This window comes from Vulpes vulpes, chromosome 10, assembly GCF_048418805.1.
Source record: "Vulpes vulpes isolate BD-2025 chromosome 10, VulVul3, whole genome shotgun sequence".
Lineage (NCBI taxonomy): Eukaryota > Metazoa > Chordata > Mammalia > Carnivora > Canidae > Vulpes > Vulpes vulpes.
In genome coordinates, this window is record NC_132789.1 from 17,324,743 (window position 1) to 17,351,491 (window position 26,749).

Genomic DNA, 26,749 nt, shown 5'->3' on the forward strand with positions numbered 1-26,749 from the left:
TACGAAGCAGCCTCCATGCTGAATATGGGTGAATCTGATGACCTTGATGTCATGACCAGAGCTGAAACCCCGGTGGCAGAGACTTAGCTGACAGAAACACCCAGGTGCCCCTAGGACAAGATTTCTTGAGGCTATTATTTAATGAATCAATTTTCATGTTACCCTCTGGGATCTCTGTTTGGGAGTCCAGTTCCCTGCTTCGGTAGAGGGTGTATATTTTCAGCTGTTGTTGAGGGCGGAGGTCTCCAGATTGTGTGCTAGGTTCTGTTCCTGTGGTTTCCACAGCAGATCCTGGGAAATAAATGGACATAGAAAGAGCTGTTGACTGACAGGTTGTTGTTAGAAGAGCCTCGAAAATTAAGGAGTCAATCCCATTTACAACTGCACCCAAAAGCATAAGCTACCCAGGAATAAACCTATCCAAAGACGTAAAGGATCTGTACCCTAAACAACACAGAACGTTCCTGAAGGAAATCGAGGAAGGCATAAAGAGAAGGAAAAATGTTCCATGCTCATGGAGAGGAAGAATTAATATTGTGAATATGTCCATGCTACCCAGGGCAATTTACACATTTCACGCAATCCCTATCAAAATACCATGGACTTTCTTCAGAGAGTTGGAACAAACCATCTTAAGATTCTAGTGTGGAACCGGAAAAGACCCCAAAGAGACAGGGGACTTTTCAAAATGAAGTTCATAGCTGGGGGCATCACAATGCCAGATTTTTGGTTGCTCTACAAAGCCGTGGCCATCAAGACAGTGTGGTTGTGGCACAAAAACAGACCCATAGATCAATGGAACCAAATAGCGAATCCAGAAGTGGACCCTCAACTTTATGGTCAACTAATATTCGGGAAAGCAGGAAAGACTCCCCCTGGAAAAAAAACAGTCTCTTCAATAAATGGTGCTGGGAATATTGGACATCCACATGCAGAAGAAGGATCCCAGGCCATTCTCTGACATCACACACAAAGATAAACTCAAAAAGGATGAAAGATCTAAATGTGAGACAAGAATCCATCCAAATCCGAGAGGCGACGAGAGGCAACACCCTTTTTCAACTTGGCCACAGCAACATCTCGCAAGATACGTCCGCCAAGGCTAGAGAAACAAAAGCAACAAGGAATTATTGGGACTTCACCCAGATCGAAAGCTTCTGCATAGCAAAAGAAACAGTTCACAAAAGTAAAAGACAACCTACAGAACGGGAGAAGATATTTGCAAACGACCGCTCAGATAGCGCGCTCTTATCCAAGGTCTATAAAGAACATACTCAACTCAAGAGCAAAGAAACATACAATCTGATCATGAAACCGGGAAAAGACACCCACAGAAATTTCACAGAGGAAGACAGAGACTCGGCCAACAAGCACATGAGAAGATGCCCCGCATTGCTGGCCATCAGAGAACTACAGATCCAAACCACAATTAGATACCACCGCACACCAGTGATAATGGGGAAAAGTCACAAGACAGGAAACCACAAATGTTGGAGAGGATGCGGACAAAGGGGAACCCTGTTGCACTGTAGGTGGGAATGTGAACTGGTGCAGTTGTTAGAAGAGCATTGAAAATGAGTGATAACCTTATCAGAGGTCAAACTTTGATCTTATTACTGGTGATTTGCCTTGCAGAGAAACTTGAGTGAGCATGCAATGCAGAAAGGCTTTGGAGTTGCCATATGCTTAAGGTTCCTGAGAATATAAACTGATAAATTGTCAATGAAACACAATGTGGAGTCTCACCCCTCCAAATATTTAAAAAGGTCTGACGTATATTCTTGCAATCTGAGTTTTGGCAAGTAGTTCAGAAAATATTGAAAGCTGAATTTCGCAGAGATTCTGCACAGTGTTTTCAGCACCTTTCAGCACACCCAAAAAAAAGAAACAACTTCATGTCCATTGATGAACAAAAGGATAAAAAGATTAGTCTATCTCTACAATGAAATATTATCGCAAGTTAAGGGGAAGGAAACCTCAAGAATTGTGATGACATGCATGGCCATGTAAATTAAATACTGCATGATGGCACTTATATGTGCACCTGGCACAGTCAACACACAGCATCAGGAAAGAGAATAGGAGCTAGAAGGAGGTACAAAGGGGGAAATGTTGCTGATCGGATACAAAGCTTCAATGATACAAATTCAATGTGTTCTGGAATTCTATCTGCAACCAAGGGCCTGTCATAAGCAACGCCGTATTATATGCTTGAAATCAGGAAGAGATTAGAGGATATCAAATGCCCTTACTGTCAAAGAACAACAAGAAATTCGCTAGCAGACACTGTGTGGGGACATACCTTTCTTTTGATGAGACAATATGCAAAACAGAACAACATAGTCATTGAGAACACAGTGAATAGTGTTGACGACTTGCCAAAAATTACAATACTGATGAGGAAGGGGTCTGAGACAGGACATGAGTTGGTTCCCTGGGGAGAGAGGTCCCTGAACACTTGAGATCTGCCTAGGGTCCCGGAGATCATGCTCTGAACCCCTGAACCAAGGGCTGTCTCTTTCTCAAATCCTCCTGCCCTAAGTTCCCTGTGCAAGACATTCCACAACAAGGGGGACTGCCTGAGCCAAGAGTAAAGTTCACATCCTAACGCAGCCATCCACCTCCCGGTTTCAATCCCTCACCCAAAACACAAAGCAGTTGCCCCCAAGTCAAGCTCTTGGAAATGGCAACGGGAAGCCCAACTGTGGTTATCTTCCCCCAGCGCTCACACTGCCATCTGGTTCCCATAAAGCCTTCCTGGGCACCAGTGGACTTGCCCTCAGTGACCAGTGGACTTCTCCCAAGCGGACTCACAACCCAGGATTTTCCAAACATACTGTCCCATGAGGGCTCTGCCAAGAAGTAGCTTCTCTTCAACTGACCAAACATGTTGAACAGTTAATGTGAATTCATGACATTCAAGCATGTTTTAGGCCTCAGGGTGAATGTGTTATTAGACATACTACCACATGTGTGTCATCATTTTTTTTTCCTTAAGACGGCTGCATGCTCAACATAGACTAGACACATGACTCTAGATCAAGAGTCGCATTCTCCACTAATGAGCCAGCCGGGCAGTCTCCACTCTGCTTCCAATTCTTATTGTATTTTATGTGTGCCATGGCCTGAGGTCAGACCATGCCATGACACTGATGGTCGGGCACTGGTCAGCTCTGTATCTCAGCTGTACAAGCAAATAGCAATGAGCAGGGAATGGATACCAAGCTAACCATAACCTGGCCCTTGATCTGATCTTCATTGTCCCAGGGGTAGGCTCTCATTTCACCATTACTAGCACTCATCATACAGACAATGCCATCATATACCATGAAAGAAACTCCTCGATTCTCAGCGGATCGAGGTCACGTGCTCAGCACTGACAGACTTTGACCAGGTTATCTAATGGTGCCTCCAAACCCTCAGAATCTGCAAACCGACCACAACCATGGCTTTGCACCTACCACTATCATAGCTTTAAGCTGACCATAATCATGCTTTAACTGACCAGAACTATGACTTGGAATTGACCAGCCTCCTATGTCCTTTTCCTACTAGTGACTATGGCAGGATCTGTACCACCACGGCTCAAGAGCTTCCCTGGGCTATGTAAGCATGGAGGTGACCTCATAATGGTAGACAGTGCTGAGATTTCCCTTTGCACAGGTCCTTTCTGACATACAGATGCATAGTAACCAATGACTCCATGCCTGAGTCATCATTTCAGTTTAGTTCACTAATTAGAATATGAGTTTTGGGACTCTAAGCTTGGATTCATATCCTGGCTCCTTAATTCAGAGTTCATGAACTTCATCACTGTGTCTCTGTTTCCCTACCTGAGGAGGAGGGAGTGTCAACAAAACATCACATATGTGTTTGATGAGCATTGAATGAACAAAGGTATGGATAGTGATCAGGAAGGTTAAGTAGAAGCTAAATATCCTGTCTGACATCTCACATTTCCCAAGTTCCAGAGCTGGATTGAACCCTGGGAATCTGACTTCCCAGACCATTGCCTTGTAACACAAACTGGCTTTGCCTAAATACAAGTATTTTACCTTAACACCATTTAGTATTCACAGAATTAGAGGCCTTGAGAAAAAAAAAAAAAGCTATTTGCTTCCTCCCCGAATATACTCTTGGGACTCTTGATCTATCCTGACTATCCTGCATGACGTTCCAATTCCTGAGTCATGATCAGCACATCAAATGTGATGCATAGTAGTGTGCAGGAAAGTAGAGTCACTAGTATCAACTCTTGTGTTTTAAAACGTGTGAGACAAGGTCACTGTGCATTAATTATTCCTCACACTAATATACGTGCCTCAAAACAGTGCCTGGTGACCTTGGCATGTCCTCGGATAAACCACAGCTTAGCTTTTGGACAGAGTTCTGGAGGGCAGTTTAGGAGAACTGAGTAAGACGTTATATGAAAACAACTCTAATGAAGTCTCTGTTTTCAAGCGACATTCCTAGGTGCAAATGCTTCCCATTCTCCACATCTGTAAAATTTACTTTCTCTACTCAAGTGTGTGCATCACCTATTTTTCTTTGAGAATGACTAATAAGTGTTTACATGGTTATCTCTCAGTCATTAGTTTATTAACCAATTATCCACGCAAGTAGAAAGACTGGCTATTTGTTGCATACCTGAGAATAATATTATATATTCACCATGCTTACACCTTAAGAGGGGAGGAATGGGATGAGGGATAGCATAAAATTGATCTCTCTATAAAGTGTAATTTTGGAAAATGCCCAAAGGGTAACAGGAAATGTGTGTTTGGGGCATAAATGGAATCAGAGACACTCATTCACAGGCTGACTTTTGGGCAACCATTCAGATGAAGGTAGCAACGTGCCCCTGCAAATACGGAACTCGATCCCCATTTTGGGAAAAAACGCAAGGAAGACATTGTAAAGCATTGATAAACAATGACAAGTATCCTCCATATCAACTGGATTCACACTTAATTTCTGAAATGAATACTTTGAATATGTAATTTTGGACACTAACAAAACCTGAAAATAGACGTGGCCATATTTCCCCCTGTGAGGTCCTTCGTGATGACAAATGAGGGCTGCAGGATATAATAGGGAGTAAGACATTTTTTCAAAACGGAGGCACAATATTCAAGGCAGTTAGATTGGCAGAATAACGAAAAACAGAAATGGAGCAATAGAACAAACGAAAACGCGTACATATAACTCTGCATGACAATTTGGGGAGAGGAAACTCTAAACAATGAGAAATATAGTCAGAGAAAGAGTTAACCATCCAGTTGGTAGCAAAGAGCATTCAGATCTTTAGGAACATACCATCGCAGTGTAAAGAATTGAGATTGCCCATTGTCACAACGCCAGGTAGAGAGCTGATCACCTCCTCACTCCTCACTCACTCAGCTCAAAGAGTGATAGGTGGGAAGAAAGGCAGAGGTGTTTCCCGTCACCAGGGCAACGTGTATCCTCATAGTGCTTTCAAAGTGAATGCAGCTGCACAGCAACCAACTTCTGCTCTGTAGACAGGGGTGCATCTGGGGAGACAAGGGTGGTATTTGAGAGGAGACACTTTGTATCACAAAGTGTTAGATAAGTAGAGTTTGTATCATAAACTCTATTTTAAGCTGCCTGAGGACCCTCGCACTGTTTTCCAGAGTGGCTGCTCCAGTTTCCTTCCCATCAGCAGGGCCGGAAGGTTCCCCTTTCTCCCTTTCTCCACATCCTTGCTAACGTTAGTTGTTAAATTTAGCCATTCTCACCAGTGTAACGTGGTACCTCATTGTGCTTTTGAATTGTATTTTCCTGTTCACAGGTGTTGTGGAGCATTCTTTCCCGTGCCTTTTGGCCACGTGTAGGTCCTCTTTCGAGAAATGTCTGCCCCTTTGCTCTGTCCATTTCTCAAGTAATATTAAAATATGTCATTAGGGGCGCCTGGGTGGCTCAGCGGTTTGGTGCCTGCCTTTGGCCCAGGGCCTGATCTTGGAGACCCGGAATCGAGTCCCACGTTGGGCTCCCTGCATGGAGCCCGCTTCTCCCTCTGCCTGTGTCTCTTCCTCTCTCTCTGTCTCTCATGAATAAATAAATAAATAAAATCTTTTTAATAAAATACATCATTAAAATATAAAAGTTAAAATAAATAAATAAATAAATAAATAAATAAATAAATAAATAAATAAATAAAATATAAAAGTTAAAAAAGAAAAGATTCCAAAAAGAAGACTTGATAAAACAAGAAACTAGGTGAGATGAGAATAAAGGAAAAAATAGAGGATGACTGTATCTTGAAAGAAAACCGAATCATACAAGGAAAACCTTGAGTTGCTGTGCTATGTTCCCCAGTGCTGGAGGTTCCACTTCTGTTTGGTCAGGAAATGTGCTGGTCACCTGTCCTTCCAGCTGATCCTCCCAGGAAGGGCCTGCTGCACAGATTCTCAGGTGTGTGTGCCTGGGTGGTGTTGCACCGACCTTGTCAGGGGGCCAGGCTGTTTGCTCTGTGAGGGTTTTGTTCCCTGAAACCTTTCATGTCTTTTTGGGGGGGTGAGAGGCAAAAAGACCACACCCCGATCTCCAGCCCCAGAGATGAGCGATGTGGTGATTGACCAATCTGCAGACTCCGATGGTGCCTGCCTACTCCATTTCTCCCCTAGGGGACCTGGGGGGACGTGGAAATGTGCAATGTTTAGGTTTCCTCAGGCAGTCTTTGCCGCTCTTGCCCTCCCCCCCTCTTCCTGGAGGAACGGGAGGTGTGTCCCTTTCTGTGGTTGCTGGCCCCCCACAAGGAGAACGTTCAACCGGGCCAATGCTGACCCACTCTGCCTCTCCCAGAGGAAGGTGCAGGCTGTGTTCCAGGCCCTTGTATGGACCCAACGTGGACGGGGGTCACCTGGCCCGGCGGGAGATCGTGGTTGATGGCACCACAAACTGAACATTCTCGCAGGCTTGCTCATCTGAAGCCATTTCCCTGAACCAGTACTTGGGAACTCTGCTGGCTCAGGCACCTGGATGCTTTCTGGCCTCCAGGAATATTGAGACCCGGCCACCCTGCACTGACCTGTGGTTCTGCACCCTTTCACCAATGAGTCCCTTTCAGGCAGGGACATCTCTAGAGGAGCACACTTTGAAGGGCCCAGATTTGAACTTTCACTTTCCTAAAGTTGGCTTACACGTGCTCCCTCCCCCACCCCACCCATTATCCTCTGATATATCCCTTTCCGTTTTACTTCTCCACACTCCACTTCATTTTTTCACTTTTCTATTTGTAGACTCAGCCATTCTTGCTTACAACTCGGCTTGATTTCATTGGTGTTCAGGATGGCTTGATAGTTATGTAGCTAATTTTGGGGGACCAGCTGACATGAGGACCTCTACTCTGCTATCTTCCATCCATCTGAAATTTGTTGTTTTTTTTTTTTGTAACGGGCCTAATCCAAACTGATTCAGGAGGTTAGTCCATGAAACCTGTCATTCCCCAAAATTCAAGTTTGTTTTTCAAAAAAGTCAGCTTTATTTAGGATCACGCAAACTACTTGAAGCACCACACACACAGGATTCCTTCAGAAGAATCTGTGGAAGGTATAGTCCCCCCACACACCAACTTTACTGTCCTAGCTCCATGAGCTTGACCTAAGCAGTAAGAGAGGTTTCTATTTACAGCCACTCACATCTTAGGGGGAGGAACTTCCTCACAAGGTTGGGGCTGCTCCTATCTGTGGTGGGAACCAGGCCCCAGTGACAAGCAGAGGAGGCAGAGGAGAGGCATTCCCCAGCCCCAGGACCTACAAAACTCCAGAATAAAGAAGTTGCCTAAACACAAACCATCACCAGGCTGTGTTTATGGATTTTAATAAGTACCTGACCTTAACAAGCCCTCCTACATCAAGGCTTGCAGGGAGATTAGAAAAAAAGGAACAGGTTCTTAGGCGGTTCCATGGGGGAGAACACAATCAGGAACGTTTTAGTTCTGCTCTGTCCTCTGACTTGGGTGTGGACCAGAAAGTCAAAGAATGAATTCCCCATCCAGCAACTGATGCCCTCTGTGCCATGTTCTCTCTCTTAATTCACAGATCATAACTGTGATATTCCTTTCAGAGACTGAAATGTAGAGTTTACAAAATCTGCACTTTACAATTTATATACCCAGAGTCTTTAGGGTACACAGATCTTAAGGAGGACTCAATCTGTGGGACTTCATGATCCATCAGTGCTTGAAGCTGACCATCCCCAACTCCATCCCGATACACAATGATAGCTTGTGGTAGAAACTGATTATGTTTACACCAGAGCTTCAGGGCAGCTGGAAGGAAACCAGAAACATGGGTGAATAAGCCGTAACTCAGAACCAACTGGCCACTGCTATTTGTAACAGCTTCTAGGTTCATGTTCTTTCAATCCTGTAGCCTCCAGGACACATTCACTGCCTTTTGGTCTTCACGTGAGCTCAGCATTTCTCAACAGCACCACTACAGAAATTCTGAGCCAGATAATTCTTTGTGGGGGCAGAATGGGTGTTGCTGTCTTCTGTAGCATGCCTGGTCTCTACCCGCTAGTTGGAGGCCAGTAGCACCTCCATCCCAGCTGTTACAATGGAGCGCATCTCTAGGCATTGCCAGACGTCTCCGGGGGGACAGTGTGTTCACTTGCAGACAACTACCCAGATGGAGTCAGGCACACCAATCTTGATGGGACACTAACCTTCCAAGCAGGTTTTAAGCCCGTTCACAAGCTCCTGCCCCGATTCCTGGAAAATGCACTGAGAGAACCACCTTGTTTGGAGAAAAATAAGCTGTCAGTTTGAGATAGGAGTCTTAAAAATTCCCTTATTTTTCATCCTGAGTTAATCTAGGACCTCTGGTGGCGGGGAGGGGGGAGTCACTATGAGTAGCTGAAGATCCAATCAGGAATCCATTCTTTGATGCCTCTGCAGAGATCGAAGCATTGGTCTCTTCCAGTACCCTAGGCATTTATTAAAATTGTGAATGCACACAAATAGGAATATGGAAGCATTCACTAACATTGGTACAAATTACACGCACTTTCAATGTGCAGGACTACTGCCGTCTCATGGTGGACACCCAAAATAAATAGCCAGTGTTCCTGGAGATTCCTGCTTCCAAGCTGAGGTCTTAAAAAAATGGTTCATCCATAATCATGCTTTATGGGAACCACCTGCTTTGGAGCAGTAATTTTTACTTGACCACTTCCCAACAGATCAAGCAATACTGGTCTCAAGTTTCTATCCCCTGTTTTTTTAATTGCTTCAAACTATTGCAATGACCTGACATGATATAATACATTTGTCTGCTTTTTTTCCCCAGAATTTACAGTCTACAAGATGAAATCATGGTATGTTCAAATGCTGAGAACAGAGCAGTGGAAATGTTGTGCCAAAAAGCAAGGGTTCGCCCTTTCATGAAGATGGCGCCGAAGGTGAAGAAGGAAGCCCCTGCCCCTCCCAAAGCTGAAGCCAAAGAAAAGGCTTTGAAAGCTAAGAAAGTGGTGAAAGGCGAGCAGTCACAAAAAAAAAAAAAAAAAAGATCTGCACGTCACCTACATTCCGATGACCCAAGACCCCGTGTCTCCAAAGGCAGCCCAAATATCCTCGAAAGAGAGCCCCCAGGAGAAACAAGCTTGATCACTATGCCATCAAGTTCCCCTTAACTACTGAGTCAGCCATGAAGAAAATAGAAGACAACAATACACTTGTGCTCATTGTGGATGTCAAGGCCAATAAGCACCAGATAAAACAGGCTGTAAAGAAGCTCTATGACACTGATGTGGCGAAGGTCAACACCTTGATCAGGTCTGATGGAGAGAAGAAAGCATATGTTCGACTGGCTCCTGATTATGAGCTTTGGATGTTGCCAACAAAATTGGGATCATCTAAACTGAGTCCAGCCAACTATAAATCTAAATATAAATTTTTTCACCATAAAAAAAAGCAAGGGTTCAAAATTATTTATGAACTGAATGAAATCATTTGGGAAATATAAAAATTAATGAAAGGGAATAAAGGGAAAGGAGAGAAAATGAGTGAAAATCTCAGTGAGGGTGACAAAACATGAGAGACACCTAACTCTGGGAAACGAGGGGTAGTGGAAAGGGAGGTGGGTAGGGGTTGGGGTGACTGGGTGATGGGCACTGAGGGGACACTTGGCGGGATGAGCACTGGGTGTTCTATGTTGGCAAATTGAACTCCAATTTAAAAGAATTAAAAATTTAAAAATGAACCGAATGAGAGCTTAATTTCTTTCCATGATTGAAACATTATTTTCCACATGCCCTCCCACCATAAAAGCAAACCAATATTATATTAAACTAGAACTGGAACTAGACTGGAATAATTGATGCCATTCATGAAAATAAAAATGGACCCCCTTAAAGAATACTCTGTAATTATACCAAGGGGGCTAGTAAATCCTCAGGAAGCATAACAGTGATTGGTGATGGTCATACACATGCTAATGCTCAAGAAACTAAACTGAAGAATGTGCAAACTCCTTTGAAGGTAGGTTCTACTCTAAGCACAGAAAACAAAAGTATCCCTGGAGCAAGGGAGAAACATGAGATATGGAAGCATATGTTCTTCGGCAGATCCATTACATATAGATCTGTGAAGAGCAGATCCTGTACCTATAGGCTTCTGATTGTATTCCTAGGTCTGTCTTCCCCATGTGGGGCCTGAGTCCTTCCCCGTGTGTTAATGGGGAGACTCACTGATCATCAGAGCCCCCAGTGAGCAGAAATCTAACGCTTGGAATCTGTGACTATTGTATCGCCCCTGTGATTATGTCCTATGTCACAGTTGGCTTTAGGGAAGATTTTCCAGATGGACCTTATCTAATTTCATAACCCCCTGAAAAAGCAAGATAGCAGAAGGGGGAAGAGAGATTTGAAGGAGAACAAGGACTGTGTGCTCTGGGGGAGCAGGGCATTCGAGAAGGAATATGGATGAAGTCCCAGGAGCTGAAACAGGCCTGTAGCTGGCAGCCAGCAAGGAAAGGGGGACCTCTGTCCTTCATCTACCAAAAACAAAAACAAAACAAAAAAAAGATTCTACCACAAGGATGTGCACTTGCAATAGGACCTCAAGCCTCCAGAGGAGAATGTGGCTTGGCCAACATGGCCAACCTGATGGCTGCCTGACAGACCTTCGCGCAGACACAGGAGTGTCCTCTTAAGCTGCCATGTTTGTCGTCATCTGTTAAGCAGCAACAGAAAAATGATATAGACCCTTCCACATCAAATGTATTTGGAGCATAACTTTGCCAGAAGAGGAAGAGAATACCCTGCCCATGGCCCTCGTCAACAAACATTAGTTAGGCCCACCTCTCCTGTTTGGTCTACAGCTAGTTGCCATCTACACAATGTCTGCCTACGCCCACTCACTGCGTCAATTCCTGATTGATGCTGGACACGAAGCCTGCAATTGACTTCCGCCGATTTACAATATCATGGAAACAGTCGATACCAATGAACATCGCATTCTGTAACTGAAATTTTTTAAAAAAGGTAAGACATTGAGTTAGAACACAATAGAAGCACAATTAAGCAACTGCGTTTAAGATGGTTGAGTCTTAAATTCCACTGAACACAAGTGAAATAAAGAGAAGGCAATGAAATCCAACGTACTCCTGTCTCCACCTTCCAGAGGGCTCCTCCCATCTTGCAGTTCATCTGCTGGGCAATCTTTGTCGCAATGGTCATCAGCGTCTGGGGTTTGTCTAAGGTCCGTGCCACGACACACTGGCTTGGGGTCGGACACTTGACACACAGGTATTGTTTTATGCCATCATACAGGTCTTTCTTTTCACTGGACAGCACGCAAAGGACCTTGAAAGAAAGCAACAAGACTACCGAGGACATGAAACCACAGTAATGGGAGAAGTGGATGTCACGTCAAGCAAACTACCTAGGTGGAGGAACAGAGTCTGTTCATTCAATCCACAGCTGGCCCAGGAGGGTAAAGGGTCTGGAATCCCATTCCATTCAATAATGGCGAAGGTGAGCATATGGAAGAGGAAAGAGCCTAGGAGCCAGGCATGGGCAATATGCATGAATCACTTGCACTTGCAAAGTCTTTACGTCCTGGCTATTCTGTTTCTAGGAGTTTATCATGAAGTTGACACAGAGGGTTAACAAGCACAGACTGAAACGTACCATCATCAGGAACGTCACCCCTTACATGATGGGTGCTATGTGAGAGCACTTGCCAAGCATTGTACTTGACTCAGTTAATTCTTCAATAACCTACTGAGATCAAGACTAGTATCCCCATTTTACCCCTAAGCAAATAAGCTCAGGAGTTATGGAAACTGTCTGATGTACAGGCAGCAGGGCAAGATTTCTAACACGTGCTCAGACCTCCAACAGGACATGGGGTCATAAGAAAGAGCAATTACTGTTTGGTTGCTTTCTAACTATAATGGAAGATCCTCAATGTATTATTTCTAACATGATGCTTCTAGGAAGATTTTTTGGGGATAATCCTCAATCAGACTAGGGAAATTCCTTTCTCATTTTAAAAATTTCTTTTCACATGAATGAATGTGGAATTCTATCAAATGCATTTTGTACTTTTTTTTTTTTTTTTACATTTAATCTGCAATTATTTTTCCTATAATTCACCACACTTTCTTTTTCTGAAGATTGCATTTCAGGCTTACTGTCACCCTAGGCCCATGGTATTCTACTTTTTTTTTATGATTTTTAATTTACTTATCTGATAGAGAATGAGAGTTATCACAGGAGGAGAGAAAGAGAAAGAGGCACTGAGCAGGGAGCCTGATATTCTAATATCATTGCTACTTTCAAGTTATTCTTTGGTTTTTGAATGTATATGATTTAATGATTTCTAATTGTAATAGACTGCAGTCAATGTGTGTGTTTGAAAGGACACCAATCCATTATTGGCTTAGGATTTCTCCATGCCTGTTGGGATCACTTAAAGATGAAGGCTAAACTAACTTATAGATATGCTTTTCTTAAAGCACCTAATCTTTTGGGTACAGATTACACACACACACACCTCCATTTATTTATATATACACATATATAAATATACGTATTTATGTATATTTCAATAGCTCAATACGTCAGGCTTTTAAGTACAATTGCAAAATCTAGATTCTAATTTTTTCTGTGATGATTTCTGAGTATTCAGAGAGTGGTCAGGTAATGCATCCTACAATTTCAGCTTCTGGAATAGCATAGGCCAGTCTCCTCCTAAGAAGAGCTGTTCAAACTGATGAAAACACAGGGACTGTGCCTGTTTGGGGCTCAGGCAGTCTAACAAGGTCATAAAGAGTTATTAGGTTAAGACAGGAAAGAAGTAGGGACCCAGAGAGATGATCTCAGCAATTGAGGCCACTTTCTCCCAAAGTGTTTGCCCACTCTCCAGTGAACATGGCTGAAAGGTCAGAGACCATGAACAGGCTGACAGCCTCAGAGACAGGAAAGGACAGAAATTGAAGACAAGTCCCTGCCAAAGAAAGGGCACTTGAGATTAATTTTGAGTGGTAGACACTCAAGATCTAACAGATGAGATTTATAACACTACAAGGTAAGACAGGAAGCTGCTGTCAATGGGACACCTGAGTGGCTCAGCGGTTTAGCACCTGCCTTTGGCCCAGGGCATGATCCTGGAGTCCTACATCGGGCTCCCTGCATGGAGCCTGCTTCTGTCTCTCCTGTCTCTTTCATGAATAAATAAAATCTTTGTAAAAAAAAAAAAAAAAAGGGTGGGGGCAGCCCCGGTGGTGTAACGGTTTAGCACCGCCTGCAGCCCAGGGTGTGATCCTGGAGACCCTGGATCGAGTCCCACGTCGTGCTCTCTGCATGGAGCCTGCTTCTCCCTCTGCCTGTGTCTCTGCCTCTCTCTATCTGCATCTGTATGAATAAATAAATAAAATCTGAAAAAAAAAAAAAAGGAAGTGCTATCAAATAGAAACTTACCATCTGTGTTTTGGAGGAAACATGATTTTCTAAGACGGTTGTATAGGACTGGACTGTATCACTTACTTCAAGCCTAGAAAATAAGTATATATCATCTGTATTCAAAAGTTAAGTATGTAACAAACGTTTTATGCAGCCAATGGAGCACCACATAAAAACAAGGTACAATGTTAAAAAAAAAAAAAAAACTACTTTTAACTAATGGTCATGAAAGATTTACTTATTTGAGCGAGAGCTAAACCGCTGAGCCACTCAGGTGTCCCATTGACAGAGTAAAATCATTAAATCATATACGTTCAAAAACCAAAGAATAACTTGAAAGTAGCAATGATATTAGAATATCAGGCTCCCTGCTCAGTGCCTCTTTCTCTTTCTCTCCTCCTGTGATAGCTCTCATTCTCTATCAGATAAGTAAATTAAAAATCATAAAAAAAAAAAGTAGAATACCATGGGCCTAGGGTGACAGTAAGCCTGAAATGCAATCTTCAGAAAAAGAAACAGTTAGTGTGGTGAATTATAGGAAAAATAATTGCAGATTAAATGTAAAAAAAAAAAAAGTACAAAATGCATTTGATAGAATTCCACATTCATTCATGTGAAAAGAAATTTTTAAAATGAGAAAGGAATTTCCCTAGTCTGATTGAGGATTATCCCCAAAAAATCTTCCTAGAAGCATCATCATGTTAGAAATAATACTTTGAGGATCTTCCATTATAGTTAGAAAGCAACCAAACAGTAATTGCTCTTTCTTATGACCCCATGTCCTGTTGGAGGTCTGAGCACGTGTTAGAAATCTTGCCCTGCTGCCTGTACATCAGACAGTTTCCATAACTCCTGAGCTTATTTGCGTAGGGGTAAAATGCACACATAAGGGGAGGGGCAGAGAGTGAATCTTAAGCATACTCTCCACTGAGCACCCAGCTGGATCTGAGCCAAAACCAAGAGTCAGATGCTTAACTGACTGAGCCACCCAAGTACCCTGATAAGTTTGTTCTTAAAACAAAAATAAGTTCAATGTTTGGCTTCCTCAGCATGTATCCCAATAGCCACAAACTATATATCCCCAAAGCCTATTTTACAGTTAATTGGAATAGATTAGGCTTTTTTGTTTACAAACCTCCAGGGTTTTAATACAGTGACCAATTCCTATAATTTAATATAATCTGACTCCACTTTACCTCCGATTTGAAGATCGGTTGTTATAGATCTTAATTTCAGCTCTACTTACATTTTTGCCTCTCTCATAGCTATGCCCATGGTGGGTGTGACTTTCCGTAGACTCTGTACTAAGGATGAGGCCGCTCCATAATTTCTCGTAGGATAGAGTATTAGCCAATGATCTAGTGACTTCACATTGAGTAAGGGTCCACTTCTGGTCTCTCTCGACCAATCTGCAAACTGTGGATGGGAGTCAAACTGGAAGACATAGTATAAGACTTCAATTTTTAAAGAAATACCGACAAAGAGCCTTTCTATTGCAAATTCTTGCTACTTCCTACTGAAACGTTACAATTTTAAACTTTGGTCATAACTGAATTACATACTCTTCCCTTAAGATAGTGGTAAGTAATACTGGGATTCTATCATGGGTTACTCTGGATTGTTTGGATTCTAGCTATTTGACTCTTAAGGATATACTTGGCAGATTGTTTTGCCACGAGAGATGTCCACAACTCCAAACATGGTAAACTATAGAGTTTACTATATGCCAAGGATGTTACATGCTTTCTAACTGAACACCTGCTCGCTCTCCCCTAGAGAAAGGACAAACAGCCCAAGAAGAGAGAGCAGTGAGTTACTGACCTGACTTAGGTCCTCTGCATTATTATTCATTTGGCCCCAAATGACTGCAAGAGTAACTAGAACATGACCATTTTGAAGCTGTCTTACCGCTCTTCTTCCTTGAAAAATTCTTACTTCTTTCAAGATCCTTCCCGAGAAGGACACGAAGTTGGTATCAAATTTCAAATCCCAGAGTTGAAGTTCCCGTTGTACCTCCCTATTTCTGAAAGTTAAAATATTTCCACAGAATAGAACCAAAGGAAATAAGCAAAAATGATGATCCATTTGCAAAATTCTCCTTTAATCTAAGATGCCTTGTTGTTTGTCTTCTGTATTGACATGTTGCAGAGAGAGGGTTTCTAGTACTCTGAAATCATGTCCTCTCTCACATTTGTGCTTAGGGTCTTTCTATTTTGTTCTTCCCCTCCAGACCTCCTCTAACTTTGCATCAATGGAACAAATAGAGTTGTTCCCACAAGAGGTCGTTTTCTTCCAACCTGTTGTTTTTTAGTTGGAGAATCTGAGATATCAAGAGTTCTGCACGGGTCTCATCTTCAGGACACACACACAAAGACACAGAGAGAAGAATAGGACTTACGTTTGTATAGTATTCATCAGTTTCCGTAATTCGTGCTGCCTTCTTTCTGGATCCAACCTCATATGAAGAGCCAAGTCTCTCATCACCCTGTAGTCTTTTCGCATTTTATCTGATAGACCTTTAAAAAGTTAAGAAGATATAGCTAAACAAGCAAGAATAAATATGTATGTGAAGAAGCCTTGATGATTTTATCTGGAAGAGGAAGAGCCAATGGAGAGAACACAGCTCTGGGTCATTATGGAGTACTGTGAGAAGCCTGTACTTCTACATCATAACATCTGGGGCTTGAAAGGGGTGGTCTTCTATGAGGACTGCATAAATCTGAAGTACCTGTCAGGTAGCATAGCTCAGGAACCAGCATTATAGGCTTATGGGGTGTGTCCTGTTGGCTCTTTTTCCATTTGCCTTTGCTGATCAACAGTGGCTGAGTTAGGTCAGTAACCTCTGTATTATACTGCTGCTCAAAAGAGGTGAGAAAGAACACTGGTGTGACTGTCAGCAAAGCCTAGTCAAGTCACCTAAATAGGTACAAAAAAGTCTGGATCACCAACAGAGGCCCAGGGGTGTGCTAGGAAGACTATTTCCCCAAGTTTAAGAACACGTTAAAGATACTCTTAATAGTCTCTTAATTTAGATGTCCCAGGGATGACCTCTTTTTTCCTTGTAAGCACACATGGCCCAGGAGAACAAGACTCTCATAAACATTGTGTTGGGGTCACTGTACCAGCCTTCTTTGACTTGCTATAGGTAAATGCAGGACCAAGCCTTGAATTACATATTTCTCACTATAGTACTGCCTTAAAAAATTAAGGATGTAATTAAGAACTTTGAAGAGGATTCCCACATTAATGGGGGACGACAAACCTGGTCACTCCTTGCAGCTGCAATACTACAGCTATTCCAAACATGCCTCCTGCATCATCGAAACTTTTCCGCCAGGAAAAGGCATTTGCCAAGACATCTATCCAGAAGCTCCTATCCCTAGGCTGCAATTCCTGTACAATAAAGTGCCTTTCCTCTCCCACATAAAGTGATGGTCTGTCATAGATCCTTCCATGCTGACCAGTGAGATCCTCATCAGTCACCAGTTAGCCACATGAATTCTGGTGGGATTGGTTAAGTATCTTGAGAATGTCAAAGGAGTTCCAGAGACAAGAAGACTTCAAATCCAGTGTTCATGGTGCTTTACCTCTGGAGCTGAACTACTACTTTTAATTCTCTGTAGTTATTTGAAAGGCAGCTGGGATTCACCTCCGTTCCCCTGCTTCTAGAGTCTTAAGGCAGGAGCTTGTGCAAGTATATGTATATACATGTGTGCGGAATCATGGCATCATTTTAGGGCCTCAATCACCACTCCCACCACTGAGACTAGCACAGCCTTTGTACAAGCTGTTCTGTCGAGAACTTTGAGAAACACACTATTAATTCTCATGGCTGTCCTGTGATATCCCAGACGGATCTCCTACAACACCAACTTCTGCATCTCCACAGGAATTTCCTTGTCCCACTTTGCATTACTATGAAAGCTTTTCTGCAAGCCAGGATTGTGCTTTCCTTTTAAGGGCTCATCTATGGATTTCAGGATTTTTCTAGATCTCATGACAACACAACTAGATTGCCATCTGTTATTATACTGAGTTCCCACCAGGACATCCCAAGACTACTCAAGTCATTTCAAAGGTCACCTAAACCAATGACTTTTGAAGTAAAATCTGGAGAATGAGCAAGCAAATATCAGCCTGATATCCCTGTCTGCAACTCCATCATAGGCTATGTCAACCCAACAATCCCCAAGCCAGCTCCTCACACAGAATCTCCCATTGCAATAAGTGATGCCAGCCTCCACTCACTTCCTCAGATAAAGCCAGAGACTCCTCTTACCATTACTCACTACATTTGAGCCATCAAAAGTCCTCTTGTCTGCCCCATCCATTCCCTTTCTAATCCAGGTTACCATTATCACTGATCTAAATGGACTTAAGCACCTCCCTACTGGTGTCCCTGCCTCCCTTTTTACCCGCATATTCCCTGTACCCATACATTCCCTGTACATTAGACCCACATCTGTAAAATAAAGTGCCCCATTTCATCTATCTGTATAGTCTCACTTAACGGTAAAATCCAATGTGTGTAGGTGGATAGAACTTTATACAGTGTGGCTCCCACGTCCTCCTCTGACGTCATATCCTGCAACCCTGTACACGTCCCACCCACAACTGGGTTTATTTCTTGACAGGACACTCTAGCCTTGTTTGGGATCTGGATACATCATGCCCATCCTGAAAGTGGTGTAAGAGACAATTCTTCTCACCAATCTGCACACAGCTTGCTCCTTTCTGACAGTCACATGCCAGCTACTCAGAGCTTTCTATGACCAGCAGTCTAAGCCACCAGACATTCTCCATAACACCTCTTGATTATCTGCATAGATTTCCCCCAATACATGCTTTCTTCTTGTCTGCCATCTCTCTTCCTGCTACAAGGATGCAAGTTCCTTAAGAACAGAGAACTCAGTAGTCTTACCAATGTATACCCAAGTTGTATAATGAGCACTCATTACATGCTTTCAGGTTAAACAAGTAAGTACTAAGCGTGGAGCACAAGTGGGGATGATGCCATAATAGCACCATACCCTTGAATGGCTGTGTACTCTCAGTGCTTCCAAGTAGCTAGGTTTTGGATTCCTAATAAAATTTAGAGAAAAAAAAAACCCAGCTTATGCTTTTCTAAGTTCTTTCCGTTTGCTATAAATATCTCTAACTCCTTGAATTCTCTCTTAACTGCCAAAGCTAGAGAACCAACCTCACCACCTAGTGCATCTTTGTTCATGAAGTTTACTTGTTTCTTTGTGAATAAAGATTGAGGAATCCGGGATCCCTGGGTGGCGCAGCGGTTTGGCGCCTGCCTTTGGCCCAGGGCGCGATCCTGGAGACCCGGGATCGAATCCCACATCGGGCTCCCGGTGCATGGAGCCTGCTTCTCCCTCTGCCTATGTCTCTGCCTCTCTCTCTCTCTCTGACTATCATAAATAAATTAAAAAAAAATAAAAATAAAAAAATAAAAAAAAAAGATTGAGGAATCCATGAGTTATGAGATTTAGCACACAAGTGACATAATTTCTGATAGTAATTTTTCACTTTTTCATTTTGAACCAAGTCCTAGAGAGCTGAAACTTCTACATAGGTGAAGTCCTCATATCTGAAATTTTGCCATATTTTATTTTCAACCCACCAATCCATCAACATGTTTAAAACTATCATAGCCATGTCCAAGACTCATTAAAGAGGTCTTATTGGAGCCATTCTAATTATGTAACATATATACAAGGTACCCAAATACATGGACAAATTCATGTAAGTTATAATACCCTCCAAGAGAAACCCTGTAATATATAGATTTTGACTTATGATCTAACATGTGACTATCAGTTATACATAGGAGACATATTTGATTAAATAAGAAAAAATATTTAGACATACTGAAATAAAAGATTGCATACCTCCCTGTAGTAGTCTACAAAGGTGATTTCAGCACCACCTGATTTCTTAAATTTGGTTCTGGGATTATCCTCCCCATTAATAGCATCCACCCTATAGGTTTTGTTGTTATACCTGTGGAATATTCACAATATATGGTATTATTCCTAATGTATTCATAGCATGGGATCAGGCAAGAATTAATAGGCTTTAAATCCTACAGGTAATTGCAGGATATATCAGCTTTATTATATTCAATATATTCACCGAGTTGTACACTCTTCAACACAACCCAAACACCACAACCACGAGCAGTCACTCCTCATGTCCACTCAACTTCCCCAGTCCTTAGATAACTGCTAGTTTAAAGTCCATCCTATACGTTTGCCTACCTGACCTGTTGCATAGGAATTGAGTCATACGATATGTGACCCTTCCTGACTGCCTTCTCCCACTCAGCATAATGTCTTTCGAGATTCATTCCTGCTATAGCATATACTTGTACTTAATTCCTACTTATTGCCAAATAAAAACATAGCATATCTATAATGGGATATATGTTTCAGCGGATGAACATTCAAGTTGTTTACACTCTTAAGCTATTATGAATAATGCTGTCAGGTCTACAAAATTGGTACATTGGCCATAAGTTTTCATTTTTCTTGGGTACATAACCAGGAATAGAACTGCTGGATCACATGGCCACACTATATTTAGCATGTTGAGGAAGTGCCATACTGTTTTCCAAGGAGATCATACCATTTCACATTTATACCAGCAACGTTTGAGGGTTGGTTCAGATTTTTCACATCCTTGCCAACATTTAGTATCTGCTTTTTTTTTTTTTTTTTTTTAAATTTTTTATTTATTATTTATGATAGTCACACAGAGAGAGAGAGGCAGAGACATAGGCAGAGGGAGAAACAGGCTCCATGCAGCGGGAGCCCGATGTGGGATTCGATCCCGGGTCTCCAGGATCGCGCCCTGGGCCAAAGGCAGGCGCCAAACCTCTGCGCCACCCAGGGATCCCTAGTATCTGCTTTCTTAATTTTAGCCATCCTAGTGGGTACGAAGTGCTATTTCACTGTGGTTTTACTCTGCATTTCCCTCATGGCTAATAACATTGAGTATATTTTCATGTGATTATGGATCATTTTTATATTTTGTTCAGAGAAATGTTGATTCAGATCCTTTACCCATTTTTTAAAAGTTATCTTTTGACTTGTACCTGTTCTTTACTTAAATAGATGCAAGTTATGAGATTGAGAGAAAACAATTGCAAATCACCTTTCTATCCATTGTTTTTCACTTTTGACTTTGAAGAACAAACGTGTTTAATTTGATGAAGTACAATTTATACTTTTCTTTTGTCATCCCTTCTCTGTTGGTGTCCTATAAGGGTTTTGCTCACCTAAAGAAGATTTACTCCTATAGTTTCTTCAAAGACTTTTAAACTTTTAACACTTACATTGAGGTCTATTTTGAGTTTATCTTGGAGTGAAATTGGAGTTAATTTTGTATATTGTGTCAGGAAGGGCCAGGTGGATACCCAGTGGTCACAGCAATATTTGCTGAAAGAGTATTCCTTCTCTAAACTGTCTTGACACTCTTGTTGAAAAAAAGAAACTGACTATAAACTGACTTTGGGACTCAATTCTATTCCATCAATCTTTTCATCTGTCCTTTTGCCACTGTCTTGATTACTAGCTTTATATGTTTTGAAATTAGGGAGCAAAAGTCCTCAACTTTACTCTTAAGATGATGTTGCTAAACAACTTTCAATCCACACTCAAAGTGTCTGGTTTAAAGGGAGAGGAAAAAACTAACTTCAAGTGGAAATTTGCCCATAGGTTCTATCTAATTAAGCCCTGATTTTTTTTTAACTAGTTAGACACAAAGCAAAAGAAATTTGGAAGGAATATATTCTGTTATGTGCAGGACAGGGTTCCACAAGATGACTGGATCAGCATTAGGAATTAAGAACAGCGAAGTCTACAAATGACACGTATCCCTCTCTCATGCAATAGACCTAGATGAGAAAAGCATGGACTGACTTGGCCATTGCCATGCCAGGTCAGCTTCTGAACTTTAACTACTGAGTGGTTTGAGAACTATGGGAACATCTTCTCGGGGTGGGGGTGGTGATCAAAGTAATGGGATAGGTTTGTTGTTTTTTTTTTTTTTTAAGCAGACTTACAGTGTAAAAACAATTGACCCGATTAATTCTTTAGAAACTTGCTCAACATCTTCCTTTCTGGTTTGTGGATCACGAAGACCTGTTATTAAATCATAAGCTGTTTGCATTCGGAGCAGTTTATGGTTCACATCAGCACAGAGGGTAATGCTGGTTTCATACTCAAAAATAGAAGTAACGTATCCAGGCCAGATGACCAGCCTGCAAATAGAACACGTTAGATGGGATTATCAAACTCCAAGCTCTGAGTATAGAGCAAGTGTCACAGGGCCCTAAAAAGGCACTTGAGAGTCAAGCCGTTTCATCTCTTATTTTTAATAAGAAATGGTCTTTTGAAGGACCTTTCCAATAGAGATTTACCTGCTGTGCTAGTTATACCTAATTTTTGTTAAACCATTTTATCATCAACCACAGGCTTACACATATATACCTACATATGTATGCATGTGAGAATCTATGGGATTTAGATGTATACATTACAAACATTACATGAAACTATTTTATACCAACTTGTGATCGAAGAACTCAGTGGCCTCTTGCTTGTTATAATAGTTGCGACCAACTTGCTTCAAATTCATCTGCTTCAAAATTCTAAAAATTGAAGAATAAGTTTTGTTGAAATAGTATGAATATTAAGCATTTGGTAATACACATGAGGATACATTAGGGGGAAAAATCTGCCAGCAACTTTGTATTACACATAATAAACAGATGTACCTGGTACAAGTAAATTATATTGTGAGGTAGATATTAAGGTCCATTTATCCTCTGTTTTCCCCTCCTTTCCCTTATATACAACAAACTGTCATGGAAAGACCATTAGGATATCCTCCATTCCCAGAAATGAACCAAAACATCTTTTGCAGATGACGTGCCTCCAATTTGGGATATTTGTCCACCACTGTTACTACAAAATAAAAAACCAGTGCATTTGCTCTAGGGAGAAATATGCATAGGCATGCATACTCGATGTATGCTCCTCCTTCCAGGCAGGTCCAGGCACAGGATATGGGGGTAGGCAGGGAGAATACTGAGGATAGGCCACAGAACTTAAGCATGTCTAGGTGAGGGTCAAGTCCCATTTCATCCCCAAGATCCGTTGCCCTCTCAGGATGAGGAGGTGTCAAGAACATGAAATTCTAGGAGCAAATGTCTATGTTCAATGCCACTGACACATGAACACAGTCATATCTCAAGGAAACTAAAGCTTATAAACACACCTTCTAAAGAGAATGTTGTAATAGCGTAAGCAGTCTGGTGAGTTGGGTGAGAGTTCGCTGATGAATTCAATGGTCAGCTTCACAACCTGGTTTTTCAGTAGGCTGACCAATTCCGTTTTCTGAGATAAAGAAAAAACAAGAGGGTCTAGCAGTCCTTCCGAAGACAATAAGCTCATTATTGAACCACAAATCAATAGGTCACCTGGGTATAAAACACACCAGTGTGACACATGCAGGGACAATACAAGACTTATAAGGCTAAAGTGAGGAGTCAGAATTAAACATTTACAACTACTTTTTTTTAACTTAAATGAGCTCCTGTAGATTATCCATTTGGTAAATAGATGTTTATTGAAAAAATATTAAGTCCTTCTAATGTTTTTGCTGAAAGATAAAAACTATTCAATACTTCATCAGCACTTGACCCATATTTGCCTTTGAAAATGTAAAAACATGTATATATTTTGCTCTCAGATTCATTTTAAGCACTGACATAAAAAAAAGCACTGACATGAGGCAGGAGGGAACATCAGTGATAAGCACACATGGCACGTGGGTGTTACAAATCCCATGGGCAAGAGATCTTCAGGTCTCCTCAAATCGTTGTACAAAAATGGTATTTGCTTTAAAACAGTGAAGATGTGAGAGGAAGAGAACAAAGGTCAAGAAAATGTCTAGGGTGACTGGGTGGTTCAATTTGTTAAGCATCTGCCTTTGGCTCAGGTAGTGATCCCAGGTCCTGGGATTGAGCCCCGAGTTGTGCTCCCTGCTCAGTGGGGAGACTGCTTCTCCCTGTTCCTCCGCCCTCTTGCTCATTCTCTCTTGCTCTATCAAGTAAATAAAATTTAAAAAGAAAACATCCAATAACAGTACTTAACCGGCAACAGTAGCTTGTGAGGTAATAATAAAGAGCTCCCATCAAATATATGGCACTCTCCAATAAATGCTTTATGCTGCAAAAGCAATTCTGAACGAACTTTTCCATCCTCGATGTCTGGCATGTAGTCAATGTTGTACTTATATGTGACCTGCTGGGGGCGGGACGTCACTCGGAAATGGTTTGTGAATAGCTTTACAGGTCTACCCAGCGTGCCTGCAAAAATGAATTCACGTGTCAATAATGAAACAAGCAGACTGACTGTACCTAAATAATGTGGACATCCCAATACTGAAAGCCAAAGTTAGGCCAAACAAGGATATTAACCACCAAACACATAAACATTTACATACAGCTGATGTCCAGAGTATGTATCATCCATTTAGAGGAGTCCTCACTCAAGCAGACATTTAGAGAGTTAAAATAGAAGATTAAAATATTTAACAAGAGATCAGAAGAAAGATCTCTAACACAAGGCTTCCAACAGGGGGAGTGGGTGGGGAGCCAGAATAATGTAAATGTTGTAATTATGCTTAGGTTTCTTTTATCTAAAGTCTCAGTGCATTCAAAGAGCTGGGTCATTCTGTCTTAGTGGCTATAAAAGGAAGAGAAAAATGGAGAGTCCATCTAGGACTCTCTAATAGTCTCTGTTTCTGCAAAATCAGGTGCCATTACAACAACGTAAGCAGATTGGGAGGTTACCTCCACTCACAGTGATGGGATGAAGTTTTACACACACTCTTAAACACAAACATGCACAGGTTTCACGTGAACAATTCCCTCAGGCTGGGTCGTTAATGGCCAGCATACCTGTCGTGGACTCTCTAACATGTTCCAAGTACTGTCGGGTATCCACCACATGGTCTCGAAAAATGCCCCCAAAATGCTTTCTCTCCTTCAGTGAGGTTGCCCGCAGTCTAGTCGCCAGCTGGAGTTCCTCTACATGGAAACGGATGTGAAAGCCATGAGTCTTATACAATAAAAAAAGGGAGGAAACATAAAACCACAAAGGACAATATTAAACACCAGCTATTAAGTAAAACTAAGTTGAGGTCGCTGGAGTTAGGAAAGTTAGGACTGTCCAACAATCCAAAGGGTATTTCAGTCATTGGTCACCAGAAAGGGGGAATGGGACCTGGAAACCCCTCTGAACAAGAGCCCACCCCACATCAGTGGCCGGCCTGGCCAGCCCCACATCCATCCCCATGGAATCTGCTTTTGCGCCAGACACTTGTCCGGAGTGCAAGCAGAAACTTTGTCCTTAGCCAGCAGCTTTATAGGCCAATCACTTGGCACCTCACTGCCCTCTCAGGAGCACTGGAAAATGCTGACTGAATAAGCAGTTTATAAAAAAAAAAAGTGCATGAAATTGCCTTTGATACAAAATAACTGAGATGTTCTTTTTAACAGCTACTGGAAAAGGCTCTATTTTTTAATTACATTGAAATATGCGTACAGACTTTACGAGGCACCATTTGGAGGACAAGACAAAGCAGTCTTTCAAATACCCTGAAAGAGGGGATTTATGAAGATGGAGGAGTAGGGTCCTCACCTCACCAGGTCCCCAACTTCCCGACAGAACTTCCAAACCATCCTGAACACCTACGAATGTGACCTGAGATTTAAAGAGAGAACAGCCGGAACTCTACAGAGAGAAAAGTTTTGGCTTCTAACAAGACAAGACAGGAAGGGGGAAAGGGAAAGGGAGAAAGGGAAGGGGGAAAAGGGAGAAAGGGGGAAAGGGGGAAAAGGGGAAAGGGGGAAAGGGGGAAAGGGGGAAAAGGAGAAAGGGGGAAAAGGGGAAAGGAGGAAAGGGGGAAAAGGAAAGGGAAAGGGAAAGGGAAAAGGAAAGGGAAAGGGAAAGGGAAAGGGAAAGGGAAAGGGAAAAGGAAAGGGAAAGGGAAAGGAAGGAAGAAGCCTGGGGCAGGTGGGGGGGTGGGGAGCTGCAGGCCAGAGGAGATGGCTCCAGCCTGGCGGGAAAGCCTGGGCGCCCCTAGAGCCCAGCCCCGGAGAGGAGGGGCGTCGGGCTGAACCCCAGGAGGGGCGGCGGAGTCCCCAGGTTCCTGGGGTCACTAGCAGACGAGGCACGGCCGGGGCAGAGCGCCCCAGGCCCGCGGGCCCAGCTCGGGACAGCGCTGGAGCCGCAGGCGGCGGGGCCTCAGGGAGAAGCAGGGGGGCAGGCGGGGGCTCCGGGCGGGCGGGGCGCTGCACCTGCTGCCTTCGGGCGCCCGCCGCGGCCCCGGGAGCGCGGTGCAGGCAGCACAGGCCCCGGAGCCCAGGGCCCGGGGGACACGGCCGAGGTCCTGCCTCCCCCCGGGGCGGGTGGAGGCTTCACAACTGCAGAATTAAGATCTCATCAGGCTGAAGTTAAAAATCAATTAAATGAGGTGCAATCCAAATTGGGGGTCCTAATGGCAAGGCATAAGGTGCTGGAAGAAAGAATGAGCAACACAGAAGACTCCTTGATGGCAAGGAAGGAAGCTGAGGAAAACAGAGAAAAACAATGAAAGGACCACGAGGAAAGGTTAAGGGAAATACATGACAGCTTCAGAAGGAAGAATTACGTATCACTGGGGTTCCAGAGAGCACCCAGAAGGACAGAGGGCCAGAAAGCATATTTAAACAAATCCAAGCTGAGAGCTTCCCTAATTCAGG

At 42.6% G+C, this 26,749-nt stretch overlaps 2 protein-coding genes across 7 annotated transcripts in view; both read right to left on the reverse strand.

Moving 5' to 3' along the window:
* LOC140594266 (uncharacterized) overlaps positions 1-5,449 on the reverse strand; it is a 45,400-nt gene extending 39,951 nt beyond the window's left edge. For both annotated transcript variants that reach the window (XR_011995030.1, XM_072725178.1), the window contains exons 1-2: positions 5,317-5,449; positions 163-291 (exon numbers count right to left, since the gene is read on the reverse strand). Coding sequence is in view for 1 of the 2 variants with exons in the window: in XM_072725178.1 (XP_072581279.1) it covers positions 163-291; positions 5,317-5,347 (160 nt within the window). In the remaining variant the exon portion in view is untranslated. The remainder of the gene's footprint in view (positions 1-162; positions 292-5,316) is intronic.
* LOC140594265 (piwi-like protein 1) lies at positions 5,407-25,788 on the reverse strand. 5 transcript variants are annotated; one of them, XM_072725173.1, is made up of 16 exons: positions 24,905-25,788; positions 24,096-24,310; positions 23,218-23,336; positions 22,508-22,588; positions 22,001-22,198; positions 19,827-19,938; positions 16,658-16,784; positions 16,328-16,445; positions 15,838-15,952; positions 15,176-15,363; positions 13,948-14,020; positions 11,626-11,826; positions 11,383-11,486; positions 8,689-8,759; positions 8,134-8,290; positions 5,445-5,531 (listed from the first exon to the last, which is right to left on the reverse strand). In XM_072725173.1, the coding sequence occupies exons 2-16, from the start codon at positions 24,216-24,218 to the stop codon at positions 5,465-5,467; spliced, it is 1,854 nt and encodes a 617-aa protein (XP_072581274.1). In that variant the 5' UTR covers positions 24,219-24,310; positions 24,905-25,788; the 3' UTR covers positions 5,445-5,464. The 5 variants fall into 5 exon arrangements, with proteins under 5 accessions (XP_072581277.1, XP_072581275.1, XP_072581274.1 ...); XM_072725174.1 differs by lacking the exon at positions 8,134-8,290 and having other exon boundaries at positions 5,435-5,531; positions 24,905-25,787; XM_072725175.1 differs by lacking the exon at positions 22,001-22,198 and having other exon boundaries at positions 24,905-25,787.
* Between the last annotated feature and the right edge of the window lie 961 nt (positions 25,789-26,749).

Bases quoted from the DNA above. Each gene is read 5' to 3' on its own strand.
- LOC140594265 (XM_072725173.1), bottom strand. From the start codon at position 24,218: ATGCCAGACATCGAGGATGGAAAAGTTCGTTCAGAATTGCTTTTGCAG. The intron at 19,939-22,000 runs GTAAGTCTGCTT...AATATTCCACAG, and splicing joins GGGTCAATTGTTTTTACACT to GTATAACAACAAAACCTATA. The intron at 8,291-8,688 runs GTTAGTGTCCCA...GTTTCCTTCCAG, and splicing joins GCTTAAAACCTGCTTGGAAG to CTGCCCTGAAGCTCTGGTGT.